This window comes from Mobula hypostoma, chromosome 16, assembly GCF_963921235.1.
Source record: "Mobula hypostoma chromosome 16, sMobHyp1.1, whole genome shotgun sequence".
NCBI classification, from domain to species: domain Eukaryota; kingdom Metazoa; phylum Chordata; class Chondrichthyes; order Myliobatiformes; family Myliobatidae; genus Mobula; species Mobula hypostoma.
The window spans coordinates 22,338,127-22,355,488 of NC_086112.1; the positions used below are offsets into that span (position 1 = coordinate 22,338,127).

The 17,362-nt window shown below is 40.1% G+C and overlaps 1 protein-coding gene across 2 annotated transcripts in view; it reads left to right on the forward strand.

Moving 5' to 3' along the window:
- fer (fer (fps/fes related) tyrosine kinase) overlaps window positions 1-17,362 on the forward strand; it is a 141,353-nt gene that overhangs the window by 97,788 nt on the left and 26,203 nt on the right. For both annotated transcript variants that reach the window (XM_063068628.1, XM_063068627.1), the window contains exons 10-12: window positions 10,636-10,728; window positions 12,899-13,102; window positions 15,388-15,510. In XM_063068628.1, coding sequence (XP_062924698.1) covers window positions 10,636-10,728; window positions 12,899-13,102; window positions 15,388-15,510 — 420 coding nt within the window. The remainder of the gene's footprint in view (window positions 1-10,635; window positions 10,729-12,898; window positions 13,103-15,387; window positions 15,511-17,362) is intronic.

Below are 17,362 nucleotides of genomic sequence, written 5' to 3' on the forward strand. Positions count from 1 at the left end.
AAACAGATGCCCGCCTTTTTGTTGGCTTTGTGGAACAATCTATGTTCGGAACCTATTCTGGTATCTGCCTCCCACTTTTCCTTCGCTACATTGACGACTGCATTGGTGCTGCTTCCTGCACGCATGCTGAGCTTGTTGACTTCATTAACTTTGCCTCCAACTTTCACCCTGCCCTCAAGTTTACCTGGTCCATTTCCGACACCTCCCTCCCCTTTCTAGATCTTTCTGTCTCTGTCTCTGGAGACAGCTTATCCACTGATGCCTACTGACTCTCACAGCTATCTGGACTATTCCTCTTCTCACCCTGTCTCTTGCAAAAATGCCATCCCCTTCTCGCAATTCTACGTCTCCGCCGCATCCGCTCTCAGGATGAGGCTTTTCATTCCAGGACGAGGGAGATGCCCTCCTTTTTTAAAGAAAGGGGCTTCCTTTCCTCCACCATCAACTCTGCCCTCAAACGCATCTCCCTCATTTCACGCACATCTGCTCTCACTCCATTCTGTCACCACCCCACTAGGAATAGGGTCCCCCGGTCCTCACCTATCACCTCACCAGCCTCCGGGTCCAACATATTATTCTCCGTAACTTCCGCCACCTCCAACGGGATCCAACCACTAAGCACATCTTTCCCTCCCCCCCCCCACTTTCCGCAGGGATCGCTCCCTGTGCGACTCCCTTGTCCATTCATCCCCCCCATCTCTCCCCACTGATCTCCCTCCTGGCACTTATCCTTGTAAGCGGAACAAGTGCTACACATGCCCTTACACTTCCTCCCTTACCACCATTCAGGGCCCCAGACAGTCCTTCCAGGTGAGGCGACACTTCACCTGTGAGTCGGCTGGGGTGATATACTGTGTCCAGTGCTCCCGATGTGGCCTTCTATATATTGGCGAGACCCGACGCAGACTGGGAGACCGCTTTGCTGAACCCCTACGCTCTGTCTGCCAGAGAAAGCGGGATCTCCCAGTGGCCACACATTTTAATTCCACATCCCATTCCCATTCTGACATGTCTGTCCACGGCCTCCTCTACTGTAAAGATGAAGCCACACTCAGGTTGGAGGAGCAACACCTTATATTCTGTCTGGGTAGCCTCCAACCTGATGGCATGAACATTGAAACATAGAAACATAGAAAATAGGTGCAGGAGTAGGCCATTCGGCCCTTCGAGCCTGCACCGCCATTTATTATGATCATGGCTGATCCTCCAACTCAGAACCCCGCCCCAGCCTTCCCTCCATACCCCCTGACCCCCGTAGCCACAAGGGCCATATCTAACTCCCTCTTAAATATAGCCAATGAACTGGCCTCAACTGTTTCCTGTGGCAGAGAATTCCACAGATTCACCACTCTCTGACTTCTGTAACTTCCACTGATGCCCCACCTCCCCCTTGTACCCCATCCATTATTTATTTTTATACACACATTCTTTCTCTCACACTCCTTTTTCTCCATCTGTCCCTCTGACTATACCCCTTGCCCATCCTCTGGGTCCCCCCCCCCACTTCCCTTCTCCCTGGGCCTCCTGTCCCATGATCCTCTCATATCCCCTTTGCCAATCACCTGTCCAGTTCTTGGCTCCATCCCTCCCCCTCCTGTCTTCTCCTATCATTTTGGATCTCCCCCTCCCCCTCCCACTTTCAAATCTCTTACTAACTCTTCCTTCAGTTAGTCCTGACGAAGGATCTCGCCTGAAACGTCGACTGTAACTCTTCCTAGAGATGCTGCCTGGCCTGCTGCGTTCACCAGCAATTTTGATGTGTGTTGCTTATGTTTTAAACAGTTTGATGAAAATTTTTGCTGAGGGGACTGGTAGAGTCGATGAAGGTAATGAAGGAAATCGGGTTTCCAGAAGGTTTCTGGTAAAGTGCCTCATAATGCATAACTGATTAACATGTCCTTGGCATTAGGTACTGAAGTCATGAAGACATCTTAGAGAGTTTGAGACTGTTTTCTTCAGATAAGAACATATTTAAGGAAGTCTTGATAGAAATATAAAATGTGATTAAGGTTTTGGACAGAATGATAGAGAAAGGCAGTTCCTTTTTGCTGAGGCATTTGAGGACTAGGGAAAAGAATTTGCCGTGATATAAAGTAAAATGTTTTCATGCCCTATATGGTTACAATCTGGGCTGCATTGCCTACATATGCGGTGAAGGCAAGTTTCATTTTGGCCGTAAGGGGGAAACTGGATAAATACTGTATATGGTGGAAGTAAAATTTCAATACTACATTGAGAGGGCAAGAAGTGTTGGAACAAATGAATTGCTCTGGTTGAAAGAGACCAAATTGCTGTCTTTTGGGCTGTAGCAATTCTATTATGCTGCCCTTTGACCTGCTGACTCAAACATCTTGTTTGCTGTACCATTAACAGCTGGCATTTTGATGTTCAGTAGTATTTTGAGCTGGTGCATATAGGGACAAGTTTAACTAATGACAGTTGCCTTTTGATTGCTCTCACAAAAATAGATGTAGTTTTTACTGTAGCTTTCAGGTATATATTTAAATTTAATTAAGTAAAAAAATTCATTCATCTTTCTAAGGGATTTGAACAGAGATGATTTCAATTAACAGCTGTTACTTGTAGTTTGCAGAGAAAAGCAGAATGCGTTAATTCTTTCTATAGCTCAGGTAAAACTGAAAGTTGGGCCAGATTGTGCTGCAGTCACCTCCCATAATACCTGCCAGCCAGCCACACTGAACTCATCTGGATAGAACCAACCTGACCCTCTACACTCATATCATCCTGGCATATGGATTGCATTTCCAAAGGCTCATGGAACTTATGATGTTCTGTTGCATCCATGATCTAGGAATACTTTGATAGAGATATTAAAATTATTTAAATGTAGAGGGATAATATAATTATTTTTTAAAATAATGAATCATGTATATAAATAAATAGACTACCATAAAATGCTAATAATTAAAGCATGAACATAAAGTAAAATAACTTAAACTCAGCTCCACTTCATTTTTCCTAAAAGGTCCCTGATCCCATCCAAATGCCATCTGGTCAGCAAAAGAAATCCAGCCCTTTTCTCCAGCACATGGGTGCTCTTCAGCTGAGCTCAGTGGTGGAGTGGCTGATGCCCAGCAAACCACACTAAACTAATAGGAAAGGGAAAATGAGCATAAATGATGGCAGACAGAAAGAAAGAACAAGTTGCCTAATGTTGGAGGTTTCAATGTTGGGTCCAGTGGGCTGCAACATATCCAGGCAGAAGATGAGATGTTGTTCCTCAGGCAGCCATTGGGCCTCATTATGATAGTGCAGTAGACCACAGACAGGGAGATCTGTTCAGGAGTGAGTTGGGGATTTGAAGTGACAATTGAAAAAGTTGTCCCTCAAGTCCCTTTTAAATCTTTCCCCCTCACCATATACCTATTCCCCCTAGCTACCCTGGAGGAAAGGCTGCTACCATACACTTTATTTATGTCCCTCATGATTTTATTAACCTCTATAAGAACACCCCTTACTCTCCTATTCTCTAAGGAATAAAGACGTAGCCCCATCAACCCCTCTCTATAACTCAGACTGACAACTTCTTCACAAATCTTTTCAGTACACTACATGGGAAGAAGTGCAAGTGAGTCACTGCTTCTGAAGAAAGGACTGCTTGGGCCCCTGCATACTGAGAAGGGAAGATGTGTAAGGACTGCTGTTGCAGGTCTGCTGAGTGACTATATCATTTTCTGTCTTTATTTCAGATCTCTACCATCTGTAGTTTGTTGATGTTTATATTCTGATCATCTACATTATCTATTGTAAAGCTGTGCCCCCTGGTTTTGGATTTCCCTACCCTGGGGAAAAGATTGCTGCCATCCACCTTAGTTATGTCCCTCATTATTGTTGTTGCAATTCACTAGGATTGGTGATTGAACCATTTTCTTTAGTCTTTATGTGTTTCATGTGAAAGTGAGACTAGTTACTATGGTAACATGAACTGTTTTATTAAGCAGTTTAATTAATGGATTGAAATACTAACTGCATAGAATAATGTGGGTTATTATTAATATGTTTGTTATGTTTTTAAAAATCATCTGATTATGAATATTCTGCATGATAGTTGAACTAAATTGAAAACAGTTGTTTGGAATGTATTTATTTTGGCATTATTTTGCTATTGTCAGCTAAAGCAGTTTTTCCCCTTTTAGGGAGAGTTGTGATGATATGAGATTTAATTTGCATTGTATGGTTTAATTTAGTCTTATCTTTACTGCTGACGCTTGCTGGCATTGTGCTCAGTGCTGCACAATATAATCCTATAATTGAAGCTGAAAGTTATAAGATATATGAAAGAAAACTAGAAGCATTGCTATGTATAGGTTTATTCAGCTCCATTTTCAGTCATACCAGGCAGCCTATCTGTCCCTCTTTGTTTTTCTCTCTGTCTTTTTCCTCCACCTCACACTTTTTGTCTCTTCTCTGACCTTTGATTCTCTCCCCATTCTCTCCAACTTTGCTTCTATCTCTCTAATAACTTTACATCTGCCTCAACCCCACAAACCAAAACACTTATGTCTGCCTCAGATCCATCCAGTCTTTGTGTCTGTCTCCCATATTTTGCCTGTCTTTGCATTTTGATTAACCAATTCCTTAATCTAATTTGCTAATTCCTTTTTAACATTTCTTCTTCTGTACTCTCATAATTCTCCTTTTACAAATTCAGATTATGAACCTTGGATTTCATCAAAGTAAAATATAACATTTACTCATATTTATCATCTTTAATACCCAGGGGCATCTCCACATTGACATAATTAATTAATCCAGTCATATAGTACGGTACCAGATCTTGCACAGCCTGTTCTCTAGTGGGTTCCAGATTACTGTTCTGTGAATCTATCTGAAAACACTCTCCATAAATTTATCATCTTAGCTACCCTTGGCCATCTACTTTCTGCAATCTCCATGTAAGTTAAAGCCTCCCATGTTCAGAACTCCACCACTCTGTCAAATCGTGAGATCACAGTTAACGGACAGCTCTCCCACAGCAGCCTGGCCTTTTTATATTGATTTTCACCCAAACTGCTCCTGCATCTTGCTTTTTTGAACTTGTGCAATCCCTGTCTGCTGGACTAAGTCATAACTAATTTTCATAAATGCTGCTCAACTATTTGCTACATTTCTCTCTTTCCTTAATGTCATATACCCTTAAATATTCAGATCCAAATCAATATCTTTCTGAAATGTTATCAGATCATATCCTGCCGAAGGGTCTCTGCCCGAAATGTCCAACTGTACTTTTTTCTATAGATGCTGCCTGACCTAGTGAGTTCCTCCAGCATTTTATGTGTGTTGCTTTTTTTTTGTTTGTGCCATCAGTTCATTTGTTTGAGCACTCCGTGCATTCATGTTCAAAGCCTTTGTATTTATCTTTATATTATTTCTGAACCTCTTGCTTTATCTGTTTTGCTCTTTGGTTTGTGCTCTCTCTGCTTTTTCTGTCACAATTTCTTTATCATTTCCCACATTAGTACCTTTCCCTCTAGTATTAGTGTCTGATAAATCCCTGTGATTTATGTCATTCTTGGAACTTCATCCCTTCTTCCCACTCTTGGATTTAAACTCCTCACAACTCTAATGTGACTGGTTAGAATACCAGTTAAATGGCTGGTTAAAATACAGGTTCCATTGCAACTCAGAGATAAACCAACCCACCAGTACAGCTACTGCTTTCCCTCACTAGTAAACACTTACTTTTTCTAATATACTAGACATGCCTAAGTTTTCGTTTGGTGAGTTTAGAAAATATTAATGATTTATGTGAAGCTTTTTGCATTTTGCTTTATGTTTACATCTATAAATCCATCTATAAATAATAATTGAGCACGATATCCAGAGAAGCTGCACAAGCAAATTTGTGATACTGCATTGAACTCTACTTGTGTGCTTATGAGAGCCACTGATGATCTCACAATTAATTTGCTGACAAATCTGGATCATAAGTTTGACAACATATCTTTTCTGAAGAATTATTTCCCTCTGCAAAACAGGCACTACACTCTTTCACAACTCTTGTGTTGACTGGAGATCACGATACACGCCTTCCTCATGAGAAAACAATTCATGTGGACTTTTTCTCCTTATTTCTTAGCACTAATGCAGATGAGTTAATCAAAAGTATGATGTCCGCAACTTTTAACTTGCTGCTGAAATATTTCATTCTGTTTTCATCCCTATCTTTTCGTTCCTGCTTTGCACTTTTAGATAAGCAGTTCCCAACCTTTTTTTTATGCCATTAAGGCTTGCCATTAACTGGGTTTGAGATGAAATCTTCAAAAAGCTCAAGTTCCAAAAGCTGCAAAACTGCCTTCCACTCGAACACCCTATTTTTGTTGTTAAAATTAATTTCAGTAACTTAATGTGTTAATATTTCAGTGTTCTTCACAAGACTTGGAATAGGTGGGTGTATTGAGGAGAGATATGGTACCTGTGAATTGGGGTTGCTCTTTTTCGGTCAAGGGAGCAGACAATTTCCAATTTTGGCCCCTAGTTCTGGTTAAATTTCATACCTGATCTGGAGACTTTAGGACAATTTTTTTTCATTCTTCATTATCTTTCATTCCCCTCTTGAAATTTTTACCACTATTTTTCCATAAGACCATAAAACATAGGAGCAGAATTGGGCCATTCGGCCTATCGGGTCTGTTCTGCCATGCCATTGTGACCGTTTTATTAACCTTCTCAATCCCGTTCTCCTGCTTTCTCCCCATAACTTTTGACACCTTACTAATCAAGAACTTATCAACATCCACTTTAAATATACCCAGTGACTTGGTCACCACAGCTGTCTGTGGCAGTGAATTCCACAGATTCACCACCCTCTGACTAAAGAAATTCCTTCTTATCTCTGTTCTAAATGGACGTCTTTCAATTTTTCCATGCAGTTGCCTTGTTTTTTTATCATTATTAGATATAAATACCACTTCAAAGTTCAAAGTACATAAATGTCACCATATACAACCCTGAGATTCATTTTCTTGTGGGCATACATGGTAAATCCAAAAAAGATATTAGAATCAATGAAAAACCACAACCAATGTGCAAAAGTCAACAACTGTGCAAAAGCTAAATAAATAAATAACTAGATAGTTAGTTAGATAGATACATACATACATGCATAAATAGATAGAATGAAAGAACATGAGATGAAGTGTCCCAGAACAATTCAGTCATGGGGCGATTGAAGTTATCCCCTCTGGTTTAAGAGCTTGATGTTTGCGGGATAATAACTGTTCCTGAACCTGGTGGTGTGGGTCTTGAGGCTCTCGTACCACCTTCCTGTTGGCAGCAGTGAGAAATCAGCATTGCCTGGATGGTAGGGTGATGGTCCTTGATGATGGATGCTGCTTTCCTCAGTTGTGCACCATGTAGATGTGGCTCAATAGTGGGGAGGGCTTTATTGTAATGGACTGGACCATATCCACTACTTCAATCTTCTATCTAACGTCTGCTGTCTACAGTTTGTGAGGATTTCCAGTTTTTTTTCTGTACTTCCCCTTGCCACTGATCAGATTCCTTGAAAGTATTTTAATTGAAAGAAATACTTTATGCCAAAATTGTTAATATATCTGTTCACAATAATGAACAAAACATTTATTTCTAGCAATTTCTGTTTCTGTTTCAGATTTACAGTTTTTTGTTTGCTTTATAATTAATAATACATCATGGTTTATCTTTAAATGTTCTGTAATTTTAATTTCTTTCAATTAATCCTGATGTAATTCGATATGCATTTTTTTCTAATTGGCAGAAATAATTTGCAATGTTTCCCAGTGCATATTTTAAAAATTATTCTGTGCATAGAATTGATTGTTTTTGTGAATTCTTGAAAAATTAAAACATAATCATTTACAAATCTTTGGAAACTCTATTTAATGTAAACCCATGAGGTAATAAAGCTTTGAAACCGTACTGACCATCAAACACACATTTACACTAATCCCATTTTATTTTTCCCACATTGCGATCGACAGTCCCAAATTCTACCTCTCATCAACATACCAGGATCAATTTACAGTGGCCAACTAAACTACCAACTTGAACATTTTGAGAATGTAGGAGAGCAAATAGTACCCGAGTAGAAAAGCACACAGTCACAGGGGCAATGTGCAGCTCTGCATAGACCAGAACAGGAGTCAGGATCAAACCAAGTTTGCTGGTGTTGTATGTCAGCAGTTCTGCCAACTGTGCCACTGCACTGTCCTAATTTAATATAAAATAGCAAATCATGCTATTTGATACTGTGGCTTCTGTAAATGTTGTGTTACTTAATATGATGTATTCTATATGGAATGTAGAACAGTCCCCATATCCTACCATATCTGTAGCAACTATGATGCCATTGCAAGCTAATCCCATCTACTTGCACATGGTCTACACCCCTCTATTATATAGCCTGTTCTTCCTGTCCAAATGCCTCATGAATTTTGGTGCCATATCTACTTCCCCCTGTCTGTTCTAGGCATCTGCTACCCTCCATGTAAAATATACACCCTATCCTCGTTATATGTGGGGGATGCGTTCCAGAGGGCTTCCTAAATATGTTTTATCTGTAATTTATTCACATTTTCATACCAATAAGAGACAAAAGCAGTACCACAAGACAACATTTGTATTATATTTTATCAATTTAAGGTAATATTCAATGTAATTAATCATAGAAAGTTAACATCCTAGGGTGAACAGTACTCACCAACAGTGGCAGGTGTGTTTGCTCCGGGAAATGAGTGGTTGTTGTGGTGTTGGGCAGCTTTACATGGATAAGGTGGATGGTTGTGGTCATCAGGATCATATCAAGCACAGCAAGGGGTGAAGGAAGACTCACAAAACTCTTAGAACTGCCGGCAGCAGAAGATGAAGTGGTGAGGGTTGTTTGCTTGGCAGCATTTTGTTTTTTTAGCATAAATTTGCTTGTAAGGAAGAAGGGTTGATGGCAGGGAACGACTGAAATGCTGACTCCGTTCTAAACTTGGGTCCATGTCCATCGCCATTTGTGCCAAGTGTTCTGACTTCCACCATTCCCTCACCATTGGTAAACTCCTGGGATTTTCAAAATCGTCTGTTGCTTGCAGCATCTGAGAGATAGTTCACCGTAAAAAAAAAACGCACGCCTTGAATGTGGATTACACCTTGGTCGAGTGGTTGAATCAGCGATGTTGTGTTAGGGGGCAGGAAACACACTTATGTTAGGATGAATGCTGTCCAAGTGTTTAAGATGGGCTGGCGCATTGTCAAGCAACAAAAGAACTTTAAAGGCAAGATTCTGTTCCTGGCAGTAGCGTCCCAGAGCTGTGTTAACTTCAGCTGATGCCGCACTGTTTATAATTTCCAACTTTTTTTCAAGTGTTAAAGCAGTTCTTTGTCGCTCGGCTGATGGGCCAGGGCATGGCATCAGACGCTTAGGAGGCATAGTTAAGTATTTCAAGCACAAAATCACTGCACCGTAGGTAAAACCAACAAAAGTTTAACAGCGCAAGATTGCACCATCCACACCTTGCCAAAGCCAATGCGAGGCTGGCGGAGTGAAATTGTGAGGCGCGCACACCTGTCTTGTATTGGCGGGAAAGCAGTGCTTCTCATCCCAACAGTGAGACTGTAACGCGTGTGCACGTGACTTGTACTGGCGGAAAAGCAGTGCTCCTCGCATAACTGTGAGTTTTGGACGCATATAAGGAGACATTGGTAGAAATAGGTTCCTTACATAACTGAATCCGCATTGTCTGAAGACGCATATAACGAGGATAGGGTGTACTTAAAATAAACCTCCCTCATAAAGTTCCTTTAAACTTTCCCCCTCTTATTTTAAAGCTGCACCCTCTAATATTTGACATTCCGCCATCTACCCTATCTATCTCTCACAATCCTATATATCTTGATCAGTCATGCCACAGTCCCTGAAGCTACAGAGGAAACAGTGTAACCTTTCCCCATAGCCAACACTCTTCAGACAGTGTCCTGGCAAACCTCCTCCATAGTCCCCACATTCCTCCTGCAATATAGCAACCAGAACTGTACACAACACTGCATATATCAACTTATAGAGCCTTATTGTATAAAACAGGCAGTTCAGCCCATCTCCTCCATGCTGACTGTGTTGCCCAGTAAGCTAGTCCTAACTGCCCATGTTTGGCACGTAGCACTCTAAAGCTATCCGTGTACTTACCCTTTTGGCTTTTAAATGTTGCAAATGTGCCTGCCTTAAGCACCATTTCTGGCAGCTCGTTCCAAATATGCACCACCCTTTGCATGAGGAAGATGCCCCGATGACCTTTTAATTCTCTTGCTTCAGATCTTAAACCTATGGTCCCTTGTTTTTAGCACCTGACTCTGCTTTTATCCAGTCCACGCCCCTCATGATCTTATATACCTTTGTCAAATCACCTTTCATTCTGTTCCAAGATATGTAGCCCAACTCAAATTCCACACAGATATATGGGGTACCCATCCCCATCACTCCCCAATGCTCAACATCCTGAGTTTGACCTCAGCTATATTGAAATATTTAAACATTAGAATATGAATTGAACAAGGGTAACCTGATTAAATCTTGATTAGGCTACGAATCTAAAATCTAGAATCCAAAAGAATGTGTGCTTTATTGTAAATAATTTGTATTCTTATTTTCAGGATAAAGGAAAAGATAAGATTTCAAAATTTGATTCCATTCGACATTCCATTGCTGGGATCATGCGATCACCAAAGAATTATTTGAGCTCATCTGTAAGTAACAGTATTTTCATATGCATTATTTGACATATAATTCAGGAAAATTCCTTGCCTTTTTTTTACCATTAATTTTCAGAACAATCCTAAATGTTTCTGCAAAGTATGGAATTTATTGTCTTCTGCCTTGTTACCCAGAGAAGTTGGAGGTAGACAATTTGTATTGCTGCTTTCATATGCAATTACTATGATAACCTGGTGCATTTTGTTTCTGGGGCAAGTAACAATGAATCATTTGAAGTCAATTGTGTTCCATTTCCTTTATTGAAATGCATTGAATAAGTAAGTTGCCCCCTTTTTTAATTATAAGGGGCATAGAATGAATATTATTAGAGATACAGTACGGTAACAGACCCTTCCTGCTCAACAAGCTCACATTACACCCATTAGCCTGCTAACCGATAATGCATTTAGAATGTGACTGGAAACCAGTGGAAACCCACTTAGTCCCGGGGAGAATATGTAAACTCCTTAAACCAACCATTACTCAACTTTTCCCCTTAACAGAGAGTCACAAGACCAGTTTAAGCAAAATTTTTCACACAAAATGTGGTTACAATCTAGAATTTAATGCCTGCAAAGGTGGGGGAGACTGGTACTCTCACAGTATTTTAAAAGTATGTGCACGTGAACTTGAATTGCCAGGACATTGAAAGCTCAAAGTCAAGTTTGTCATGTGCACAAGTACATATTTACATAGTGGTAATGAAAATTTACTTGCAGCAGTGTCACAGGCACATAGCATCAGATAGCCACTCACACAAAAGTAAACATAAGTTTTTCACAACTTTTACAAGGAAGAGCACAATTAGAACAAAAAGAAAGTCAATTGTAGTGCAAAGTGGTCATAATGTTGCTACACTGAGATAGTGATTGGGGTTGTGCAGATCAGTTCAGGAGCTGATGGTTGAAGGGAAGTAGCTGTTCTTGAACCTGGTGGTGTAGGATTTTAGGCTCTGTATCCCTTGTCCAGTGGTAGGTGCAAGAAGATGGCCCAGATGCTGGGGATCATTAAAGACAGATGGAGCCTTATTGAGGCAGCAGCTCATATAGGTAGTAATGATGGTGGGGAGGGATGGACCTGTGATGCACTGGGCAGACTCTGCTACTCTCCCCAACTTCTTGCATTCCTGTACATCTACTGCAAGCTGCAGCAAATTGTTTTTGTATACATGAGTATATGGTGCTTAGCATTGACGTGTTGAGCTGAAGGGCTGTTTGGTTTTGATTTTGTGCCTATCTATGATACTTAATTTCTGAATGTGGTAATTTTAAAAAAAATTATTCGTATGTTCATAATGGGGAAAATTTGGCAATGTATTAAAATATCATTGATTTGTTATTTTTCTCCATAATCAATTTTCTTAAAAACAAATATTTTAATATTAAGGAATCGAGTGTGATTGACATTTTATATATATATATATATATATAGAGAGAGAGAGAGAGAGTAATAATTACAGGAATGAATCAATATAATTTAAGTGTGTGATCCAATCCCTTTGTAATTTGAAATAGTTATTATCAGTGTTTGCTTTCTATTTCTTTCTTGATCTCTCGCTCTTTCTTATACGTATACAAGATGGCAGCAGGCTAAACCAAAAAAACAATTTTTAATTTCATATAACTTAACTTTTGTTTGGACAATTGTGTTTATTAAAGAGAGATCACAGAATTCAGCTTTTGGTCACTTAGTTTACATAGACCAGGGGAGCACCTTGTTTCTGCTGGTCTGTAGTTTTGTACTTTAACTAAATATAGCATAACATTTTCTGTCATAGTGGTAGCTGTCCTATCATTAGTCACCAGTATTGTACAGTGATATGGCTTTTGTATTAATGTACATGTACTGAAATCTTAAAGGTTCTGCAGGAATTCATTATTACTTAGCAGATCTTGCGAAGGAATCTTTTCTACCATAATTAATGTTAATTATCGACATGATGAAAGTTTCGTGTGTTAAACTTCTCATTATAAAATATCTTGGAAATGCTACAGCATTCCATCAAAATTTAATACTTTCTAAGCTATTATTACTATTTAGAATACTCAATGTTCCTATTAACTGCCTCATTTTTTTACATGTGGAATTTCAAATATAATTGTTTTAATGTATTATAGATTGCTTGGACATTTTTCAAAATTAGGAACATTTTATTTCTTTTAGTTCTTTGATGTGATGCCTTCCAGCGAGAAACCTTTATCTGAACAGGACTGGTATCATGGAGCGATTCCTCGGATAGAAGCCCAGGAGCTGCTGAAACAGCAAGGGGACTTTCTAGTCCGAGAAAGTCATGGCAAACCTGGTGAATATGTCCTTTCTGTTTACTCAGATGGGCAGCGCAGACACTTTATCATCCAGTACACAGATGTAAGTAGCTATGGGGGAAAAGAAAGCTTTATTCGTCCACTGATAAATTTTTGTGCAAGTTTAAGTTGAAAACATGAACATTTCATCCTGCTGTGCTGCAACATCACTCCTGAGGGATCAAGGATTATTCTCTTCCAGTTTAGTTCTGAGCATTTGAAAGAGCTGAGGAAACGAATGTGGACTCTGTAGATTCTGGCTTTAGAGATGTTTGACAATGAGGGGTTAGTTTATTTGGGAGCTGAAGCTCTCTTACCACTGAATTCACTGGACTTTCAAGTACTTCTAATGAAGTGCCCTCACAAATATTCATTTTGAGCAGAGAGAGGTAAGAGATCCCTTGAGCCTATGAAGGTGTTACATTTTCTCGGGGAAGCTTTGAAAATCTCCTTTAATCAGTTCCACTGTCTGTCTAATAATTACTTGATTTCAAGATAGGCTGTGTCATGATTGTAGTGTCGTGATGTACCAATCAGACTGAAATATGATTACAGTCTTGATTCTGGGCTGGTTGACTTGGAACAGAATTCTGATGTTGATTTATATAACCTGCAAGTAGATTTGAAGGATTTTGCAGTGTCAGTGTTGGCAATACTTCTCTAATGCTTTGAGGTGCCTCTCCATCATCAGTAGTCCATGCTTCAGAATTATACATTGGGGGGTGGGGTCAGGATCAGGATCACTTATCTAATGTTTTCTTGCACTTAGGAATTGTGACTTGAAATAAACAGTTAGCTTGCTTTCTGTGTGTAAATTACTTATTGGCATGTTGAAGATTGAACGTGCACGCCCATCCCACTCCAATACCACCAGCTCCAACGCCGCTTTACATAAAGCCTCTTGATATTCTCTTTCATTGTGAGAGGGTTATTTTGAAATAACAGTCTCTAGTTTCCAGTTAACTAAAGTAATCTATTTGATTTGCCTTGTTATTTCTCTAAACATATGAAATTTCCCCAGCATCTCTTCAGTTCCTTGCTTACTCCTGGTGGATTTCTTTCCAGTGTTTGTCCCGTGTAAACATATATGCTCCACAAATATTATAAGTGCAGAATTTTGCAACACAAGTGGAAGCAGTTCAGCCTGTACAGAGCCCTATTTATGTTCTAGTTTATCAGTGTGTTAAGCTTTCCCTGCTTTTCTGTAGAAGTGCAATTTATTTTGATTCTCCCTCTAAAATATGCGTATACCTCAATTTATCCTGCTGAATCTGTTCTTAAAGTAGGCCTGTCATCTTATTTGGCATGCCGGTCTTTAAAAAGGAAATAACTGCTCAAGGGACTGCAGAAAGTTTCCAGAAGTTCTGTGTCTTTCCAGTGCTGCTTCTCCAACTCCCATCACCCTATCCCTCAACCTGGGGCTTGCTGCAGGGTGTCCAGTTATAAACAAGAAGCCATCTGCCACTAGCTTTCTTTTGTTTCATATGCTTGTTATCTCTGTGCTAATTATCATTCCTAAAGTACATCAAAAAGAAAATGCAGCAAACATTCAGAAGGTCAGGCAACATGTATGGAAGGAGAAACAAAGTTAACATTTCAGGTTTGAGGACTTCATTAGGTCCTTCATTAACTCTGTTTCTCTTTCCAAAGATGAAAGGGAACTTGGGCCCCATATTTAAGAAAGGATGTGATGATTTGGAGAGGGTCCAGAGGAGGTTTACGACAATGATCCCAGGAATGAAAGTGTTCGAAAGCTCTGGGCCTGCACTCATGGAGTTTAGAAGAGTGAAGGGGGGATCTCATTGAAACCTACCGAATATTAAAAGGTCTGAATATAGAGTGGATATGGAGAGGTGTTTTCAGTCATGGGACAGTTTAGAATCGGAGGGCTCAGTCTCAGAATATAAAGATGTCCCTTTAGAAAATAGATGAGGAGAGATTTCTTTAGGCAAAGTGTGGTGAATCTGTAGAATTCATTGTCACAGACAGCTGTGGAGGCCAAGTCATTGGCTATGTTTAAAGCAAAGTCTGATAGTTTCTTGATTTAAAAAGGGCATCAGTGGTTACAGGGAGAAGGCAGGAGATTGTACTGAAGAGGGAAAAAAAAATCAGCCATAATCAATCAGCTGGTGGAGCAGACTCAATGGCTGAATGGCCTAATTCTGCTTCTGTGCCTTATGGCCATATGATGGCGGAGTGTTCTCTGTTTTTATTTCAGATATCTAGGATCCACAGGTTTATTTATTACTTGTAATACTATAGATTGCTAGGCTGTTGCTACTTGGCTTGCAAAATATTTTCTTAAGTCCATCTATAATTCTATGTACTTTTTCTAATCTCTTAACGCAGAATCAATATCGATTTGAAGGAACTGGATTTCCCACGATACCTCAGCTTGTAGAATACCACTACAGCACAAAGCAAGTAATCACAAAAAAATCAGGAGTGGTCCTCTTAAATCCTGTTGTTAAAGTAAGTGTACTCAGGCAACTAGATTAGAGTATTTCACTTTAACACTAGTTGAAATTATTTGATCTGAGCAGCACTATTAAGCAAGCATTGAGTAATTCAGTCAGTATTTTGTAGCTTTCCCTTCTGAAGCCTGCTGCTAAAATGGTTACTTTATTCAAGTCTTTCACACTATGTAATACAAATAATAAAACCAGTAAATCTAGAGCTTCTGCACTTAACTCTTTCATGATTGAAATATTAAATCCGAATTATCTGATGAGTTTTGTACTAATAGTCTAAAATAGTAAATAGAATATTAGGCTGGCAGATAATAGGATCGCTGTGAAATGGATAATCTCCAGTAAGGATCTGAATCAGAATCGGATTTATTATCACTGACATGTCTTGGAATTTGTTATTTCGAGGCAACAGTACAGTGCAGTACATTAAAAAATACAGCAAGTTACAACAATAGTAAAGTAAATAAATCATGCAAAAAGAGAGCAAAATAGGGACGTAGTGTTCATGGTTTCAGGAACCTTCCAGAAACCTCACAGCAGAGGGATAAAAGCTGTTCCTAAAGCATTTGAGTGTGCGTCTTTGGGCTTCTGTACCCACCCCATTGATGATAGCAATGAGGAGAGGGCATGCGTTGGATGGTGAGGGACCTTCATGATGGATGCTGCCTTCTTGAGGCATTGCCTTTTGAAGATGTTCTTGATGTTCTTCTGCCCATGATGGATTTGGCTGAGTTTGTAACCCTGTGCAGACAAAGCCAGTTCTGTCATGGGCACCAATCACGAGCATCATCTGTCCCTATAGCTTCCTGTTCTACCCTAAGTAAAAAAAATGTTTTACTTACGGTATACTTTCTGCTTCATTGTAATTTGTTTTTCCTGTTAAACGCATTTGAAGCTAGCAGCTCCAGCACAGTCTAGCCAAGTATCTCTGACACCTCACCAATCCTGCTTTTGTATCAGCATTCGGGTAAATCTCAACAACACTCCAACTACCAGAGGTACACTTGTTTATTAGAGTCTCTGCAGCAAGATAATTGCTTAGATTTACTTGGTGGGGCTCATTGCACATACTTGCTGTCCACAAATCAAATTGATCTGCACTTGCTGGGCAATGTCCTGCTGGAATCCTGCGGGGAAACCCAGCATAATAACAGGTCTCTCATAATCTGGTCACAAAAGTAAGCCAACATGCCCTCCCCTTGAAACTACTGAAAAAAACCTTTGAAACTCTCTAGTGTCATGTCTATCAAAGCTCTAATTCCCCCCCCCACTACATTGATGTTGCCCTCACACGTATCTCTTCCATTTCCTATATATCTGCGCTCACCTCACCTTCCCACCACTGAAGTAATGTTAGAGTCCCTCTTTCCTACCACCCCTTCAGCCTCCGCATCCAACACATTATCCTCTGCAAGTTCTGCCATCTCCAGTGGGATCCCACCACTAAACATGTCTTTCATGTCTTTACGCACCCCCCTCCCCACTTTCCACTTTCTGTGGAACTCCCAACACGATTCTCTTGTCCATTTGTTCCTCTCAACTAATCTCCCTCCCAGCACTTATCTCTGCAAGTAACCCAAGTACTACACCTGCCCATCTCCCTCACCTCTGCTAAGGTCCTTCCAGGTGAGGCAACACTTCACCTGCGAATCTGCTGGGGTTATCTATTGTGTCCAGTGCTCCTGATGCGGCTACCTCTACATTGGTGAGACCCTTTGAAAATTGGGGGACCGCTTCGTCGAGTACCATCTGCCACAAGTGGGATTTCCTGGTAGCCAAACATTTTAATTCCCATTCCCATTCCTGTTCAACATGTCGATCCATGGCCTCCTCTTGTGCCAAGATGAGGCCAC